The 20,741-nt window shown below is 41.8% G+C and overlaps 1 protein-coding gene across 1 annotated transcript in view; it reads right to left on the bottom strand.

Annotated features, from left to right (window-relative positions):
- The window catches only part of LOC132828423 (peroxisome proliferator-activated receptor delta-like), a 92,267-nt gene that overhangs the window by 20,879 nt on the left and 50,647 nt on the right, over positions 1–20,741 (bottom strand). The window contains exons 4-5 of the mRNA XM_060845525.1: positions 17,896–18,034; positions 12,048–12,250 (exon numbers count right to left, since the gene is read on the bottom strand). Of these exons, the coding sequence (XP_060701508.1) occupies positions 12,048–12,250; positions 17,896–18,034 (342 nt within the window). The remainder of the gene's footprint in view (positions 1–12,047; positions 12,251–17,895; positions 18,035–20,741) is intronic.

Consider the following 20,741-nt stretch of genomic DNA (forward strand, 5'->3'; position numbering starts at 1 on the left):
AAGGCTGAGGCACTTGGGGCTGTTCTCATTGGAGAAAAGAAGGTTTAGGGAGATTTGATAGAGGTGTACAAGATGATTAGGGGTTTAGATAGGGTTGACAATGAGAACCTTTTTCCGCTAATGGAGTCAGCTATTACTAGGGGACACAGCTTTAAATTAAGGTGTGGTAGGTATAGGACAGATGTTAGGGGTAGATTCTTTACTCAGCGGGTTGAGAGTTCATGGAATGCCCTGCCAGTAGCAGTGGTGGACTCTCCCTCTTCATGGTCATTTAAGCGGGCATTGGATAAGCATATGGAGGTTATTGGGCTAGTGTAGGTTAGGTAGGCTTCGGTCGGCTCAACATCGAGGGCCGAAGGGCCTGTACTGCGCTGTATTTTTCTATGTTCTATGTTCTAGTTGAGAAAAGAAGCAAGTCAAACAGTCAGGGCAGGCAGTAACAAAGCAGAGAACAAGGTAGGACTGATAAATTAAACTACATTTATTTCAATGCAAAAGGCCTAACAGTGAAGGCAGATGAACTCAGGACATGGTTAGGAACATTGGACTGGGATATAACAGCAATTACAGAAACATGGCTCAGGGATGGACAGGACTGACAGCTTAATGTTCCAGTATACAAATGCTACAAGAAGGACAGAAAGGAGGGGAGTGGCATTTTTGATAAGGGAGACCATTACAGCTGCATTGGGGGAGGTTATTCCCAGAAATACATCCAGAGAAGTTATTTGAGTGAAACTGAGAAATAAGAAAGGGATGATCACCTTATTAGGATTGTACTGTAGATCCCCTAATAGTCAGAGGGGAAATTGAGAAACAAATTTGTAAGGAGTTCTCTGTTATCTGTAAGAATCATAGGGTGGTTGTGGTAGGGGATTTTAACTTTACAAATATAGATTGGGACTGCTACAGTGGTAAGGGTTTAGATGGAGAAGAATTTGTTAAATGTGTATAAGAAAATTTTCTGATTCAATATGTGGATGTACCTACTAGAGGAGGTGTAAAACTTGACTTACTCTTGGGAAATAAGGCAGAGCAGGTGACTGAGGTGTCAGTGAGGGTGCACTTTGGGGCCAGCGACCATAATTCTATTAGTTTTAAAATAGTGATGAGAAAGGATAGACCTACCTAAAAGTTGGAGGAAAGCTAATTTTGATGGTATTAGGCAAGAACTTTCAAAAGCCGATTGGGGGGCAGATGTTCGCAGATAAAGGGACGGCTGGAAAATGGGAAGCCTTCAGAAATGAGATAACGTGAGTCCAGAGACAGTATATTCCTGTTAGGGTGAATGGAAAGGCTGGTAGGTACAAGGAATGCTGGATGACCGAAGAAATTGATGGTTTGTTTAAGAAAAAGAAGGAAGCATATGTCAGGTATAGACAAGATGGATCAAATGAATCCTAAGAGTTTAAAGGCAGCAGGAGTAAACATAAGAGGGTAATCAGGAGGGCGAAAAGGGGATATGAGATAGCTTTGGCAAATAGAGTTAAAGAGAATCCAAAGGGTTTTTACAAATACATTAAGGACAAAAGGGTGACTAGGCCCCTCAAAGATCAGCAAGGCGGCCTTTGTATGGAGCTGCAGGAAATGAGGGAGATACTAAACGAGTATTTTGCATCAGTGTTTACTGTGGAAAAGGACATGGAAGGTACAGAATGCAGAGAAATACATGGAGACATCTTGAAAAATGTCCGTATTACAGAGGAGGAAGTGCTGATGTCTGGAAACACAAAAGTAGATAAATCCCCGGGACCCGATCAGGGGTACCCCACAACTCTATGGGAAGCGAAGGAACTGATTGCTGGGCCCCTTGCTTAAATATTTATATCATCGATAGTCACAGGTGAGGTGCCAGAAGACTGGAGGTTGGCTAACGTGGTGCCACTGTTTAAGAAGGGTGGTAAGGACAAGCCAGGGAACTCTAGACCAGTGAGCCTGACATTGGTGGTGGGCAAGTTGTTGGAGGGAATCCTGAGGGACAGGATGTACATGTATTTGAAAAGGCGAAGACTGATTAGTGATAGTCAACATGGCTGTGTGTGGGAAATCATGTCTCACAAACTTGATTGAGTTTTTTTGAAGAAGTAACAAAAAGGATTGATGAGGGCAGTGCAGTACATGTGATCTATATGGACTTCCCCATGGGAGACTGGTGAGCAAGGTAGATCTCATGGAACAAGAGGAGAACTAGCCATTCGGATACAGAACTGGCTCAAAAAGGTAGAAGACAGAGGGTGGTAGTGAAGGGTTGTTTTTCAGAGTGGAGGCCTGTGACCAGTGGAGTGCCACAAGGATCAGTGCTGGTCCAGTACTTTTCGTCATTTATATAAATGATTGGATGTGAGCATAAGGGGTACAGTTAGTAAGTTTGCTGATGGCACCAAAATTGGAGGAGTACTGGATAACGAAGAAGGTTACCTCAGATTACATCAGGATCTTGATCAGATGGGCCAATAGACTGAAAAGTGGCAGATGGAGTTTAAATGTGTGGTACTGCATTTTGGGAAAACAAATCTTAGCAGGATTTATACACTTAATGGTAAGCCCTACCTAGGGAGTGTTGCTGAACAAAGAGACCTTGGAGTGCAGGTTCAAATCTCCTTGAAAGTGGAGTTGCAGGTAGATAGGATAGTGAAGGAGGTGTTTGGTATGCTTTTCTTTATTGGTCACAGCATTGAGTATAGGAGTTGGGAGGTCTTGTTGCAGCTGTACAGGATATTGGTTAGGCCACTGTTGGAATATTGCGTGCAATTCTGGTCTCCTTCCTATCGGAAAGATGTTGTGAAGCTTGAAAGGGTTCAGAAAAGATTTACAAATATGTTGCCAGGATGAGAGGATTTGAGCTATAAAGAGAGGTTGAATAGGCTGGTGCTGTTTTCCCTGGAGCGTTGGAGGCTGAGCAGTGACCTTACATGAGGGGCATGGATAGGATAAATAGACAAAGTCTTTTCCCCGGGTTGGCGGAGTCCAGAACTAGAGGGCATAGGTTTACGGTGAGAGAGAAAAGATATAAAAGAGACCTGAGGGACAATTTTTTCATGCAAAGAGTGGCACATGTGTGGAATGAGCTGCCATAGGAAGTGGTGGAGGCTAGTACAATTGCAACATCTAAAAGGCATCTGAATGGGTATATAAACAGGAAGAGTTTAGAAGGATATGGGTCAGGTGCTGGCAGGTGGGAATAGATTGGTTAGGGATATCTGTTTGGCATGGACGAGTTGGACCAAAGCATCTATTTCCATGCTGTACATCTCTATGACTATGTGATATAAAGCTGAATATTGAAGGTGGAATCTAGAATGGAGAGCTCAAAGGAAATAATAGCTTGAGAAAATTGCAGAGTGTAGTATGAAGAGATGCAATAAAGGAATGTTAGTACGAAAGCATAATTTTAATCTTCAAGTACAGTACTTCAAAGTCTCAAGTCCACTGAACTAAAACTCCCTATTCACAAATATGATCGACTTCCCTGACAATTAGAAATGCACACATTACTATTTATAGCCACCAGATGTCTCTTCTGTACATCAATTGTAAGTATTCAAAAATGTATCCCAACATTTTAGCTACCTAATTTTGAATGGTAGAGTATTTAAATTAAATTAAAATAGCTTAGCAAATAAATCAGTATTGGAAGCTAAATACAAAATGGAAAAAAAATTAGTCAGATAATTTTAAATTATATTCATCTTTGGAGTAATCTTTAAGTGAAATTTAAAACTGTTAAGCAGAATAGATCCAATTAAATATCATGTGTCACAGAAATAGAGAATGATTGCAGCACAGATGGAAGCCATTCAACCCATGTGTCTGTACTGGCCTTCTGCAATAACAATTCACCTGGCGCCTCTCTCCTGCCTTCTCTCGCATTTTTTAAATAAAAAAAACTCTGTTCCAACTATTACCTCTCGTACAAGATTAAAACAGACTATTTGGCAAGTCATTGAGCTGTACAGCATGGAAACAGACCTTTCGGTCCAACTCGTCTATGCTGACTGGATATCCTAAATTAATTTAGACCCATTTGTCAGATTTTGGCCCATATCCTTCCTATTCATATACCCAGCCAGACGCCCTTTAAAATGTTATAATTGTACCAGCCTTCAACATTTCCTCTAGCAGCTCATTCCAAACATGCAACACCCTTTGCATGAACACATCGCCCCTTAGGTCCCTTTTAAATCTTTCCCCTCTCACCTTAAACTTATGCCCTCTAGTTCTGCCTCCACTATCCTGGGGAAAAGACCTTGGCTACTCAGCCTATCTATGCCCCTCGGTAGTTTTATAGACTTTTATAAAGTTTCCCAATGTTCCATGGAAAACAGTCTCAGCCTATTCAGCCTCTCCAATACATCAAATCCTCCAACCCTGGCAACATCCTTGTAAATCTTTTCTGAACCCTTTCAAGTTTCACAACATCCTTCCTATAGCAGGGAGACCAAAACTGCATGCAGTATTGCAAAAGCGGCCTAACCAAATGTCGTATACAGCCGCAACATGACCACCCAACTCCTCTACTCAATGCTCTGGACAGTAAAGGCAAGCATACCAAATGCCTTCTTCACTATCCTGTCGACCTGCAACTCCACTGTCAAGGAACTATGAACACTCACTCCAAGGTCTCTACATTCAGCAACACTTCCCAGGGGCTTACCATTAAGTGTATAAGCCCTGCTCTGATTTGCCTTTCCAAAATGCAGAACCTCACATTTATTGAAATTAAACAACGTGGCATTCCTCGGCCCATCTGATCAAGCTCCCATTATGTTCTGAAATAATCTTCTTCACCGTCCACTGTACCTCCAATTTTAGTGTCATCTGCAAACTATACTCTGATGCTCACATCAAAATCATTTATACAAATGACAAAAAGCAGTGGACCTAACACAAATCCCTGCAGCACATCACTGGTCACAGGCTTTCAGTCTGAAAAACAACGTTCCACCACTATCACCCACTGATGCCTACCTTCAAGCCAGTTCTGTGTCCAAATGGCTAGTTCTCCCTGTATTCCATGCAATTTAACCTTGCTAACCATTCTATCATACAGAACCTTGTTGAACGCCTTACTGAAGTCTATATAGATCACATCCACCCCACTGCCTCAAGAATCCTCTGCATTACCCCTTCAAACAAAACTCAATTAAGATAATGAGACACAATTTTCCATACACAAAGCCATGTTGACTACTCCTAATCAGTCTTTGCATTTCCAAATACATATGTAAATAGTGTCCCTCAGAATCCCCTCCAACAATTTGCCCATCACCGATGCCAGGCTCACCGGTCTACAGTTCCCTGACTTTTCCTCATCACTTTTCTTAAATTGTAAGACCATATTAGCTAACCTCTAGTCTTCTGGCACCTTATCTGTGGCTATCGATGATTCAAATATTCAGCAAGGGACCCAGCAATCATTCCCTTAGCTTCCTACAAAGTTCAAGGGTACACCTGATCAGGTCCCAAAAACATGAATATGCACATTACATCCAAAATTGCTAGTTTTCCAAAATGTGTTCAGTAATGGCTAAATTTCAGCTAGTTAGTATTACTCTGTTAGCTTCAACATAGAGCACATGAGTGGGAATTGATTTGTACCTCAAGTTTTTCTCTTAACCATTCAGGCGCGAGGGTTAGGAAAGAGGACAATAATCTTTTTAATGGATTCCATGGGTCGTCCTCTCTTCTGCTCTCAAATGTTCACATACAATATCAAGTAGAGAGAGAGGTTCCAAAAAATCGTTTTAAACAGAACATTCACTAAACTTCATTCAGCATTCTAACATACCAAACCACTACAAAAGATGCAATTATTGTATGAGACCAATTACAAGGATGACTTACTTTTCCAAACAGATAATTAGGTTCTCTATCTTTAAATGATTTGTGATTGTGACATTGATGTTGATATTGTTGAAAGGAGAATTTCATATCAGCGTTAAGTATTTTTCCTCTTTTGGGCATGGTTTAGTTTCAATATTAAAAAGGTGCAGGTATGAAACCTCAACTTTGACTTCAGAGAAGTATTATATTGGAATTAAATTTCTATTAATGTTACTTTTACCAATACTTTTCCCCCTCAGTCAGGGTGCTGCACATTTCAGTTCCAATTCAGAGTTTAGTACATAATCCAGGCTGGTCTGCCTTGTCACAGTGAGGCTGAGGGGCTGTGTTTTAAATGAAATGCATTCAAATAGATGAAGGCACCACTTACACAAACAGGAAATTCCCCTGGGTCTACTGACCAACACCAATCGATAAACTTAACATTCATCCCTATGCTGGTTTAGAAAATTTGGTTGAGCACAAAATGGCGGTATCACTTACTTTCAGGTTACCTAGGCATAGTTCTGGAAACCTGAGTTCGAATGCTCACTTGGCAGATGGTGGAATTCAAATTTAATAAAACAAATCTGGTATTAGGAGCCTAATGGTGACTATGACACCACCACAGAATCATAACTATCAGAAAATTCCATCTTGTTCATTGATATCCCTGAGGGAAAGAAATCCACCATCCTTAACCAGTCTGGCCTAAATGCGACTCCAGATTCACAACAACGTCACTTGACTCTTAACTGCCCTCTGGGCAACGAGGGTACCAGTGATAAATGCTGACTTAGCCAGCAATGCTCACATCCCATGAATGAATTTAATAAAAACATTATTTTGACTTACATGAAACATAATTTAGTGCACATAAATTATTCAAGACATTTTTGAAAGACGTGAAATATAACGTAAATGTAAGCAAATCTATTTCCCTTAAAAACAGTGGCTTAATTCCGGAGGGGGAAAAAAACCTTATTCTTAATTCTTTTTCCGTAACAGCAAAAAGTCCCTTTCTGAAATTAAGAAAGAAAAAAAAGTCAATAAACAGACTAAGAACCTAGAATTTTTTATTAGTTTGGATAAGGTCAGGGAACCCAAGGAGATTGCATTTTTCAAATCTACGTGTCTATAACTATTCCATTCTTTGGGCTAGATAATTTACAGATGAATGATTATTAAATAATGTTTAATAATTTAATAATATTTAATAATTATTTAATAATAATTGTGAGAAATGCTTTAAGCAGCAATTGAAAGCCTCGTTTTACATTTTTGGGCAGTGGATAAAAATCCAAAGCACTAGTGTTAAATAGCAAGCCAGATTATGGTTCAATCCAAATACAATTAATGCATCACGACAGAGCTAACTTCATTTCAAATTAGGACTGCTAGCGAATAATAGAATTATCATCACATTTTGATCTTGAATTAATGTTATGTTTCCATAACATTAGAAACAGTACTTCTAGTACCTTTACTATTAAGTTGTAATTTAACATTGAAGTGATCGAAAAAGTCTTAAAAGCCACAGTGGCAGTTGATGCCATAAAGGTACCCTGACATTTCCTCCACTATCTTTTTGTGAGTTACCTGCTGAATCTCAAACGAAAAGTATGTGATTCTTTCTCTCAAGTTACTGGAAAGCAAAGTCCAGGGACAGTACTTTCTGATCAAAGTACACCCCTCCATTCTTTCTGAAAGTAATAACCACGTTATTTTATAAATGCCACATCTGCATACTTTGTTTCCATCAAAAATTTCTGTATTCACATCTTTAATGGAAACAGGTTTGTTACACAAATTATAACTTTCTCCTACTAGGTACATATAGTTTGAGTTATGTCAACACTTGCCATTACTTCATTCCATTGTGAAGAAAAACTTTCTTGCATCTCACCAGTATTTATACAGCTGCCTTATATAGGTCACTGTGTGACCTTGAGAGAGGGCAGTTGTATGGGTGGTGGCCCTTGGATTGCTGGGTTTTGATATAAATATAGTCCCAGGGTTAAAGATTTCCTTTCAATAAATGAGAGGAACTTTGAGTGGGAGGGAAAAGATCAAGTTGTCATGGTTCAACTGAGTATCAGTGACATAGGCAGAATTACGAAGGAGATTTTGCTGAAGGAGTATAAGCAGCCAGGGGCTAAATTTAAAAAGTAGAACCACAAAGATAAAGGGTTACGGCTTGAGCAAAGAGAAAATTAGCATAAGTGAAATAGAATTTGAGAGTGGAATGCGTGGCTCAAAGATTGGTGAGGAACAAATAGGGTTTTGGATTCATGGGACACTGGCACCAGGTGTGGGGAGAAAGGAAGCTGCAATTTAGGCATGGCTTTCACCTGAACCATAATGGGACCAGTGTACTGGTGAATTATGTAATTAGGACTACAGCGAGCACTCTGATACTAAATGGTAGGTGAAGCCTCACTTGAAGGGATTGGTTTTGGCAAGGTGAAGAGAAATGGCAAGACATTTGTGCAGAGTAGTGACATAAATAATGTCAAACTGAGTATGACAAGAAGGGACAGAATATACAAAAATAAGGGTGCATCAGGAAATCAGGTCAAAGTAATAGAGACAGGATTGTAAAGTGACCAGTGCTGAGACCCAAATATTTAAAAGCAATTTATATTTCAGAACAAGAAGAAAGGACAAAGAAGTGAGTGGATATGTTAATAATGAATGCGATCAGTCTAGTGGTGAGAAATTATCTTGGTTCAAACTTTCAAAATGTAGAAACAAGTCATAGAGATGTACAGCTCATTCCATACACCTACCACCCTCTGCGTGAAAAAGTTGCCCCTTAGGTCTCTTCTATATCTTTCCCCCTCACCCTAAACCTATGCCCTCTAGTTCTGAATTCCCCGACCCCACGGAAAAGACGTTGTCTATTTAGCCTATCCATGCCCCTCAATTTTGTAAACCTCTATAAGGTCACTGCTCAGCCTCCAACGCTCCAGGGAAAACAGCTTCAGCCTGTCCAGCCTGTCCCTGTAGCTCAGATCCTCCAACCCTGGCAACATCCTTGTAAATCTTTTCTGAACCCTTTCAAGTTTCACAACATCTTTCCGATTGGAAGGAGACCAGAATTGCAGCAATATTCCAACAGTGGCCTAACCAATGTCCAGCCTAGCTGCAACATCACCTCCCAACCCCTGTATTCAATACTCTGGCCAATAAAGGAAAGCATACCAAATGCCGCCTTCACCTGCGACTCCACTTTCAAGGAGCTATGAACCTGCACTCCAAGGTCTCTTTGTTCAGCAACACTCCCTAGGACTTTACCATTAAGTGTATAAGTTTTGCTAAGATTTGCTTTCCCAAAATGCAGCACCTCACATTTTTCTGAATTAAACTCCATCTGCCACTTCTCAGCCCATTGGCCCATCTGGTCCAGATCCTGTTGTAATCGGAGGTAACCCTCTTCGCTGTCCACTACATCGTCATCTGCAAACTTACTAACTGTACCTCTTATGCTCGCATTCAAATCATTTATGTAAATGACAAGTAGGGGGCCCAGCACCAATCCTTGTGGCACTCCACTGGTCACAGGCCTCCAGTCTGAAAAACAACCCTCCACCAATACCCTCTGTCTTCTTTGAGCCAGTTCTGTATCCAAATAGCTAGTTCTCCCTGTATTCCATGAGATCTAACCTTGCTAAGCAGTCTCCCATGGGGAACCTTGTTGGACTCCTTACTGAAGTCCATATAGATCACATCTACTGCTCTGCCCTCATCAATCTTCTTTGTTACTTCTTCCAAAAACTCAATCAAGTTTGTAAGACATGATTTCCCATGCACAAAGCCATGTTGACTATCCCAAATCAGTCCTTGCCTTTCCAAATACATGTACATCCTGTCGCTCAGGATTCCCCCCAACAACCTGCCCACTACCGAAGTCAGACTCACTGGTCTCTAGTTCCCTGGCTTGTCCTTACCACCCTTCTTAAACAGTGACACCACCTTTGCCAACCTCCAGTCTTCCGGCACCTCACCTGTGACTATTGATGATACAAATATCTCAGCAAGAGGTCCAGCAATCACTCCTTTAGCTTCCCACAGAGTTCTTGGGTACACCTGATCAGGTCCTGGGGATTTATCCACCTTGAACCGTTTCAAGACATCCAACACTTCCTCCTCTGTAATCTGGACATTTTGCAAGATGTCACCATCTATTTCCCTACAATCTATATCTTCCATATCCTTTTCCACAGTAAATACTGGTGCAAAATATTCTTAGATTAGATTAGACTTACAGTGTGGAAACCCGCCAAAGCACAACCCACCCATACCCCTACTTTTACCCCTTACCTAACACTACGGGCAATTTAGCATGGCCAATTCACCTGACCCGCACATCTTTGGACTGTGGGAGGAAACCGGAGCACCCGGAGGAAACCCACGCAGACACGGGGAGAATGTGCAAACTCCACACAGTCAGTCGCCTGAGTCGGGAATTGAACCCGGATCTCAGGCGCTGTGAGGCAGCAGTGCTAACCACTGTGCCACCGTGCCGCCCACTAATTCATTTAGTATCTCCCCCATTTTCTGTGGCTTCACACAAAGGCCGCCTTGCTGATCTTTGAGGGGCCCTATTCTCTCCCTCGTTACCCTTTTGTTCTTAATATATTTGTAAAAACCCTTTGGATTTTCCTTAATTCTATTTGCCAAAGCTAACTCATGTCCCAGTTTTGCCCTCCTGATTTCCCTCTTAAGTATACTCCTACTTTCTTTATACTCTTCTAAGGATCCACTCGATCTATCCTGTCTGTACCTGACATATGCTTCCTGAAGAAAGAGCAAAGGAAAATAAATCACTTGTGGGAGTCTTTTGTGGGTACCTGGCAGTAGCTAGATAACAGGACAGAGTATAAAACAATAAATAATGGAGGCTTGTGAGAATGGTATTATAGTAATCCAAGAGATTTTACTATTGATTTAGGTTGGAAGAATTAAATGGCACAATTAGCCTCGACCCATGAGTGTCTTTGTCACAGTTTTGTTCCACATTGATTTCTGGAATCAACCAGGAAAAAGGGTAATTTACACCTAATATGTACAATGAGACACAATTAGTCAATCGAAATAACATTGATCACAAGATGATGAATTTTACATTCAGGTTAAAAGGTGAGAAATGTGTGTCTGTAATTAATATATCAAAAAGAAAAGAAAGGCAATTAAATGGGAATGAAACAGAGTTAGCTATAATGAAATAGCAAAGTAAATGAAAAGATAATACAGTAGAGAAGCAGTGGATGGCAGCACTGAAGAAGAAATTTCATAACTCTCAAAGATAAATTCCATTGAAAACAAACTTGAGAAGAATGCATAATATTATAGCTAACTAATCAAGTTAAGAATAGCACCAATTTAAAGAAAAAGCATACAGCACTGCAAAGATTCGCGGTAGCCCAGAAGATCACAAAAAGTTTAGAAACTAAAGGATCAGTAAAAAAATTAGTAAAGTGGGAGAAATTGAAATGTAACAAACGCTTCACTAGAAAATCTGCTGGTAGAAGCTTCTACATGTAAAAGTAAAGGAAGATAGTAGCTGAAGTAAGCATTGGTCCCTTAGAGGGCGAGGCCAGGGAAGCAAGTAATGGAGAGAAAAACAATATGGCATAAACTTTGAAAAGCATCTTGTAATTATTTTTACAATAAAAGATACTAAAAGCAGTCCAAAATCAGTAAACGTCATGACAAAAAGGGGGAGGAATTTCAAATAATCATGATTATCAGACCCAAAGTACACGGAAATCTAATCAGACTAATGATAAACAAGTCTCCTGGACCTGCTGACCAGCACCCTAGGCTCCTAAAGGAAGTGGGTGCAGAAACAGTGGTTGTATTTTCTGTAAGAATCATAGAAAGAAGTAATTTGTCTCATTGAAGAGATCACCACATCTAATGTAGCCTCCTTACACTCAGCATTAATTTTTATTTGACTAAGCTGCTATTTAGCATTGAGGGAACATTTTGTTATCTCAATAGCACTGCATAAATGAAATCTGTTTCTGTGCTTCATTGGTCAAGAAGAACTTCGGGATAGCCAAAGAATGTGAAGTGCACCATTTAACTGCAATGTTATGTTCCTGTTTCTTAGGGAGGTGCAACCAATATTGAGTGGATTGTGTATAGTTAGGGAAGCCTCGACATTGATTATCAAATACAGGGGAGATCAACAAGGCTCTTTTTTTCCCTTTACTTACAGGGTCGTTGGTAGCCTTTCCACTTAGAATATCTCGTGCCTTTTTCTTAGTCATATTGAAGTTCTTTAGATATGCATCATAGACGTGTTTCGCCAGTGATTTTAGATCAGCTATTACTGGGTTTTGAACTGTTGCTTCACTAGCTAGAAGTCCCGCAACTAGCTTTTTCTTCTCTGCTTCAGGCATTCGGCCAAATCTGATGGCTGTTACCAGAGAAAACAAAATTATACATGGCAATGAATTCAGTTCATTTTGGTTAAGTATAAAATTAACTTAAATTTAAATCATTTATTATTAGGCAGGTCCATGAATAGCAATTCTGTTTTCAACATGTATCAATCATTGCACCCTATTCTGCTATACAAAATTTCAACACAAGGTCATTAGTACAAATTGAAAGCAGGCAGTTCTTGACTGTGGTAACCTTGACTGTGGTAAACACAGTAACCTTTTCACTCTTCCCCTAATATGCAAGGATCAGCATTTTTGAGTGCGAGCAGCAGCTGAGTTTAAACGAACCTGGAAGACGACAGCTAAGGTAAGACAGTTTGTTTTAAAATTACTTACCGGTAGCGAGCAGCGGTGGTTTATTTTCTCTCTCTCTTCACAGAAAGAGCGGGAGAAGTAGCGGGAAGTGCCGGTGACCAGAGGGGCAGGCGGGAAGGAAAGTAGCGAGTATATAAATCAGGAAGGCAGCTAAACCCGAGACTCTCCAATTGTAGTATCTCCCACCCACCCTCCTCCTCTAACATCCTTAAGTACTCTGGTTTTTTAAATTCAGGAATTTCTATTTCTTTACCAGTGACTGGTTAAAAATTTACTTCTATTGTTTATCTAGTAATTCTTTTTTAGGAAAAGACTATAGCAGAGAGGTATCAGAAACTATTTTAACTCAAACCTGGACAAAGTAACAAAGTAACTAACTAAACAGAGATGGCTGGGCAGGTGATGTGCTGTAGCTGTATGATGTGGGTGCTGGCTGATCCCATTGGGAATGGCAGTGACCACATCTGTAGCAAGTGTTGGTTGCTGGAAGAACTCCGGATCAGAGTTGATGATCTGGAATCTGAGCTTCAAACACTGCGGCACATCCGGGAGGGGGAAGAGTTACCTGGACACTTTGTTTCAGGAGGCAGTCACACCTGGGAGATTAAGTAATTCACATTCAGTTAGTGATCAGGGACATCAGAATGTGACTGTAAGTGAGGCAGGTAGGGGGAACCTGAGTTCCGGAGTGCAGGAGCCTCAGCCCTTGACCTTGTCCAACAGGTATGAGATTCTTGCTCCCTGCACGAATGTGGAAAAGGGCTCTGGACAGGATGAGCCAGCTGACCAAGGCACCATGGTGCAGAAGGCCATTCAAGAGGGGGGAGCAAAAAGACAAGTAGCTGTTATAGGGGATTCTATAATTAGGGGGACAGATAGTATCCTTTGCAAGCCGGATCGGGAGTCTCGCATGGTGTGTTGCCTGCCCAGTGCCAGGGTGCGGGACATCTCCAACCGGCTTGAAAGGATATTGGAGCGGGAGGTGGAGGATCAGTTATTGTACGTTGGTACTAGCAACATAGGCAAAGCTAGGGTGGAGGACCTGTTTGGGGATTACGAAGCACTAGGAAGGAAATTGAAGTACAGGTCCTTAAGGGTCATAATCTCCAGATTACTGCCCGAGCCATGTGCCAATTGGCACAGGGATAAGAAAATTAGGGAAGTAAACACGTGGCTCAGGGATTGGGATGTGGGAAAGAGGGATTCCACTTCATGGGGCATTGGCATCAGTTTTGGAACAGGGGGATCTGTACTGTTGGGACGGTCTCCACCTGAACCGATCAGGTACCAATGTTCTAGCGAAGAGGATAAATAGGGTGGTCAGTAGAACTTTAAACTTCTGAGTTTGGGGGGGGGGGGGGGGGGGGGGGGGGGAGAGAGAAGGAGGGAAAGTGAAAGCGACAGGGAGTATGGAGTTGAATGGAAAGATAAGCAACAGGATAGCACATGTGCAGGCGGATTTAAACTCGAGGCAGACTGGGAATGCAGCAAAAAGGAAGGATAACTTAGGACATCTTATGACTTCCAATATCTTTAAGGATAAAGTTAGCATTAAGGCACTTTACCTGAATGCTCATAGCATTCGTAACAAAGCAGATGAACTAATGGCGTAGATCATAGTGAGTGATTACGATGTGATAGACATCACAGAGACGTGGTTACAGGGGGGTCCGGACTGGCAATTAAACCTCCAAGGATTTTCAACTTATCGAAAAGACAGGGAGGTAGGCAGAGGCGGGTGGGGTTACCTTGTTAGCTGAGAACAAAATTAAATCTATGGCACTAAATAACAAAGCGTCGGATGATGTGGAGTCTGTGTGGGTGGAATTGAGGAACCACAAAGGCAAAAAAAAAACCATAATGGGAGTTATGTACAGACCTCCTAACAGTGGTCAGGACCAGGGGCGCATCATGTACCAGAAAATAGAGAAGGCATGTCAGAAAGGCAAGGTCACGGTGATCATGGGAGACTTCAATATGCAGGTGGACTGGGTAAATAATGTTGCCAGTGGATCCAAAGAAAGGGAATTCATGGAATGCTTAAGGATGGCTTTTTGGAACAGCTTGTCATGGAGCCCACAAGGGAGCAGGCTATTCTGTACCTAGTGCTATGTAATGAACCAGACTTTATAAAAGACCTTAAAGTAAGAGAACCTTTAGGAAGCAGCGATCATAATATGGTAGAGTTCAGTCTGCAGTTTGAAAGAGAGAAGGCAAAATCGGATGTAATGGCGTTACAGTTAAATAAAGGTAATTATCAGGAAACGAGTGAGGAACTGACAAAAATAGACTGGAAGCAAAGCCTAGCAGGGAAGACAGTAGAGCAAAAATGGCAGGAGTTTGTGGGTATAATTGAGGACACTGTACAGAGGTTCCTCCCCAAGAAAAGAAAGATTATCTGGGGAGGGATTAGACAGCCATGGCTGACAAAGGAAGTCAGGAAATGTATTAAAGAAAAAGAGAGATCCTATAAAGCGGCCAAGAGCAGTGGGAAATCAGAAGATTGGGAAGGCTACAAAAACAAATAGGGGATAACAAAGAGAGAAATAAGGATGGAGAGGATCAAATATGAAGGTAGGCTAGCCAGTAATATTGGAAGTGATAGTACAAGTTTCTTTCAATACGTAAGAAACAAACGACAGGCAAAAGTAGACATTGGACCACTTCAAACTGATGCTGGAAGCCTAGCGATGGGAGATAAGGAAATAGCAGGAGAACTTAACAAGTACTTTGTGTCAGTCTTCACAGTGGAAGATATGAGTAATATCCCAACAATTAAAGCGAGTCAGGGGGCTGAGTTGAGTATGGTTGTAATTACAAAAGAGAAAGTGCTAGAAAAGCTAAAAGGTCTTAAAATTGATAAATCGCCTGGCCCCGATGGGATAAATCCTAGAGTTCTGAGAGAGGTGGCCGAGGAAATAGTGGAGGCATTGGTTGAGATCTTTCAAAAGTCACTGGAGTCAGGGAAAATCCCGGATGATTGGAAGATCGCTGTTGTAACCCCCTTGTTCAAGAAAGGATCAAGACAAAACATGGAAAATTATAGGCCGATTAGCCTACCCTCGGTTGTTCGTAAAATTCTAGAATCCATTATTAAGGATGAGGTTTTTAAATTCTTGGAAGAGCAAAGTCTGATTAGAACAAGTCAACATGGATTTAGTAAGGGGAGGTCGTGTCTGACAAACCTGTTGGAATTCTTTGAAGAGGCGGCAAGTAGGTTAGACCAGGGAAACCCAGTGGTAGCGGTCTATCTAGACTTCCAAAAGGCTTTTGATAAGGTGCCACACGGGAGGCTGCTGAGTAAGGTGAGGGCCCATGGTTTTCGAGGTGAGCTACTGGTATGGATTGAGGATTGGCTGTCTGACAGAAGGCAGAGAGTTGGGATAAAAGGTTCTTTTTCAGAATGGCAGCCGGTGACAAGCGGTATCCCGCAGGGTTCAGTGTTGGGGCCGCAGCTGTTCACATTATATATTAATGATCTGGATGAAGGGACTGGGGGCATTCTAGCGAGGTTTGCCAATGATACGAAGTTAGGTGGACAGGCAGGTAGTACTGAGGAAGTGGGGAGGCTGCAGAAGGATCTAGACAGTTTGGGAGAGTGGTCCAGGAAATGGCTGATGGAATTCAATGTGAGCAAATGTGAGGTCTTGCACTTTGGAAAAAAGAATAAAAGCATGGACTACTTTCTAAACGGTGAGAAAATTCATAAAGCCTAAGTACAAAGGGATCTGGGAGTGCTAGTTGAGGATTCTCTAAAGGTAAACATGCAGGTTGAGTCCGTAATTAAGAAAGCGAATGCAATGTTGTCATTTATCTCAAGAGGGTTGGAATATAAAAGCACCGTTGTGCTAGTGAGACTTTATAAAGCTCTGATTAGGCCCCATTTGGAGTAGTGTGTCCAGTTTTGGTCCTCACACCTCAGGAAGGACATACTGGCACTGCAGCGTGTCCAGCGGAAATTCACACAGATGATCCCTGGAATGGTAGGTCTAACATACGAGGAACGGCTGAGGATCCTGGGATTGTATTCATTGGAATTTAGAAGATTAAAGGGGAGACTTAATAGAAACTTACAAGATAATACATGGCTTGGAAAGGGTGGACACTAGGAAATTGTTTCCTTTGGGCGAGGAGTCTAGGACCCGTGGACACAACCTTGGAATTAGAGGGAACAGAAATGCGGAGACATTTCTTCAGCCAGAGTGTGGTGGGCCTGTGGAATTCATTGCCGCAGAGTGCAGTGGAGGCCGGGACGCTAAATGTCTTCAGGACAGAGACTGATAAATTCTTGACCACAAGGAATTAAGGGCTACGGGGAGAATGCTAGTAAGTGGAGTTGAAATGCCCATCAGCCATGATTGAATGGCGGAGTAGTCTCGATGGGCTGAATAGCCTTACTTCCACTCCTATGGCTTATGGTCTTATTCATACTGTTCTTCATGGCTGTCATCTCGTCAATTCCAGAAATAACAAGCAAGAACAATAGCTTTGTGTGCATTACAAAGATTTAATATAGACAGATGAGATTTAAGAACATTATAAAATATACCTCTCAGTTTGTTGTAGGAAAACCATGATAATCAATTTACATACAGTCCTTAAAACCAGCAAAGTGAACTAACATGTTCAACCTCATTTAAGGTGACACTGGTTGAAAAACAAAATATTAAAATCAGAAGCTCCCAATTATTCTTCAAAATGCCAAGGGGTCTTTGACAGCCACAAGAACAGGCAAGACTTTTTTCTCATTTGAGGAACACGGAGGTTACAATTAAATCCACGTTTTTGCTGCTTTAATAGCAAACTTGCCTAATTGATTTTTCTTTACATTTCTTTCTTTTTTTCTTCAGTGATCACGATCAAAAACATTGGCTGACTTTCCTCCATCCAAAATCTGGGTACAGTGAGCCAATTCTTTTTGAAAAACCATCAGATCAGTCAGGCAGTTAACTTGGCAGAGATCAAGACTAAACCTAGGCTTTCCTGGCAAGTATGATGCAATGGGCTCAATCATTTTTAAAGACAGGACTAATTCAAAAGGGAATCAACAAAGATGAACTACTGAAGTAACTGGAGTGAATCAGGAATGAAGTGGCAAGTTATCAATTGCTTGTAGCAATTAATAATTGATTCTTAGCAGTTTTCGTCATGCAAGATGCTTGTAAAGCAAATCTTAAATAAAATAAAGGTATATTAATACAATAGCTTATAAATGCTGCATTTCTACATTGGAAAGCTATGAAGCCTGTCAACTTATTACGTCTTACATTTTCATTTGTTTGTTTTGGCAACATTTACTCACCGTTATGTGACATCCCTAATGCCAGGCACTTCTGGAAGCGACAATACTGGCACTTATTCCTGTTCTTTTTCTGGATCTTACAGTTACGATCACATTTCTCATACTTCAGCTTCATACGAATTGTTCTTCGAAAGAAACCCTGGAAACCAAATTTAAGTTTGGTTTTAAACTATACAATGAGACAGAAATAGGATTTCAAATCAGAGCACGAGATACTTAAATGCTCATTTAAGGATTAAATAAAATGCTAGGGGGATCCAAGATGGTGGTAATCTGAGTAGATCTGCCTTGCTGAGCTCTGCATCCCAGCCCAGCAGTAGTGTTTTTTTTTATAAAACAACCCACCCCCCACCTTCCCTTTTTTTCCAGAAAAAATGGACATTAAACAGTTGTGAGGCCATTTAAATCCATTTGCAGTGGAGCCTTGATTGTCCGAGCTTGACGGGTGGGGAGTTTGGGCAGCTGGAAACAAGCGGTAATCCATGAGTGCTGGTTATCAGAGTGTCTCTCGATTATCCGGCAACTCACCTCTCGATTATCCTGCAATTCATGTTATAATGGCATTTAACTGATAAATGGATGCTGGGTTGCCTGGTACCGTTTTTGCAGGACCTTGGGATCTTGTTTGGATGGTCTGGGATTCGAATGGTTAATGTGCATAGAGTTGAAGTTCTACTGTAAATCCTTTTTGAGCGAGTGAGGATGATGAAAGGAAAGCATACAGCCAAGTACCAACACACGGGACACTCACTGAAGGCAACTGGGTGGGCCCGCAACTGCAGTTGCAACTCCCTTGGCAGCCGAGAAAGATATACCTGCACAGCAGAACGTCGCTGAAAAACTCATGGTAAACCAAGGGATGATCAAGGAGTTGATAGAAGACAGTCGTACTTGGCTGGAGCCTGAGAAGGAGTTGCAATAGCTCGGGTAGCAAGTTGAAGAGGTCGAGCAGCGGACCACAGCACTGGAGACAGAGGTCAAGTCCAAGACTCTGGAAAAACAGGTCCAGGCCTTGACTGAATAGGTCAATGATCTGGAAAACCGAGGTAGGAGGAAAAATATCTGAGCCGTTGGGCTGCCAGAGGGAGTGGTAGGTGGACAGCTCACAAGTTGTTTTGAAGATTTGCTGCCACAGTTTCGTGGCTGGGATGCCAAGGCGGACTGGGTGAAGATTGACAGAGCTCACTGGGCTGCGGTGTGCAGATCCAATCTGGTTGGGCATCCCCACCTAATCCTGGTACAATTTCAAGGCTACAAGGACAAAGAGAGTGTGCTAAAATGTTCTAGAGGGATGGGGAAACATCCACAGGCCCTAACTTATCAGGAACTAAGATAATGTTTTTCCAGGACTTTTCTGTGGCGGTGATCCATAGAAGGAAATAGTTTGATGAGGTCAAGAGAAAATTAAGGGATCTTGGTATTCAATATTCGATGAGATACCCAGCGGTGCTTCATATTACTCATGAGGAGATGGTGTGGTAATTTGACTCTTCAGAACAAGTGAATGTTACCCTTTTCTTCAAGCAGCTGCTGTTGGTGTGTTTTTTGTTCTCCAATTAGAATTGGTGTTGGTATCTAATTGGGGGTGGGCAAAGTGCTCATTATTTTGTCTGTTTCTTTCTATGGCTTGGGTTTGGGGTGCAGTTTGAGCTGGAACGGGGAATGGAGATGTGCATGGGAGGTGTAAACACTCTCTATGGGCAGGGGGTAAAGTCCCCCATTAAGTGCTTTTTGTATTTTGTAGTTAGTTTAGTGTTTTGGTTTTTTGTAAATAGACTCCACGACTCCCAGCATGCTATAAGCCGAATTCTTCCTCTCAGCAGATCAAAGGTGGTTGTAAAGGATCATGGCTCGGAGTGCTCTTAAATGGCGCACCTGGAATATTAGATGGATCTATTGGCCAGCTAAAAGGAAAAATGCGTTGTTAAGCCTTAAAACAGAGAGGGTGGATGTTGCCTTTTTGCAGCAGACTCGCCTTAATGGTAAGGAACACTTGAAGTTACAGCAGGACAGCTTTGATACAGTGTTTCTCTCATCCTTTAACACAAAGAGCAGGGGGGTGGTCATACTTTTTTTTTAAGATTAGATTACTTACAGTATGGAAACAGGCCCTTCGGCCCAACAAGTCCACACCTACCCGCCGAAGCGCAACCCACCCAGACCCCTACATTTACCCCTTACCTAACACTACGGGCAATTTAGCATGGCCACTTCACCTGAGCCACATATCTTTGGACTGTGGGAGGAAACTGGAGCACCCGGAGGAAACCCACGCAGACACGGGGAGAACGTGCAAACTCCACACAGTCAGTCGCCTGAGGTGGGAATTGAACCCGAGTCTCTGGCGCTGTGAGGCAGCAGTGCTAACCACTGTGCCACCGTGCCACCCACTTGTCCGGAAGAACCTTCCATTTAATTTAATAGATTGTGTTAAAGATGAATGTGGTCAGTTTTTTTTATCCTTAAGGCCCTAATATGTCGCGAGGAATATGTCTATTAACCTTCAACATAACAGTTTACATTTTTGACTGATGCACTAAGGTGTCGGATTTTCTGTCGCAGCATATTATTCTCGGGGGGGGGGGACCACTTAACTTGCCTTATGGATCCTGTGCTGTATAGTATGCCCAAATGCCCCCCAAAGCTTTCTCCACAGTCTAAATAGCTTGGTGATCTATGTGTGGAATGGGATTGGTAGACATTTGGAAACATCTCCACTCTATGGGCAGTTTACGTTCTTTTCCAATCCTCACAAGTGCCAGCCAAGGATTGATCTTTTCCTAACTCCCGCAGCTTTTCTAGAATCGTTGGTATTTTGTTCAATTGGGAATATTGCCATCTCTGAT

Source organism: Hemiscyllium ocellatum, chromosome 26 (assembly GCF_020745735.1).
Source record: "Hemiscyllium ocellatum isolate sHemOce1 chromosome 26, sHemOce1.pat.X.cur, whole genome shotgun sequence".
In the NCBI taxonomy this organism is placed as follows: domain Eukaryota; kingdom Metazoa; phylum Chordata; class Chondrichthyes; order Orectolobiformes; family Hemiscylliidae; genus Hemiscyllium; species Hemiscyllium ocellatum.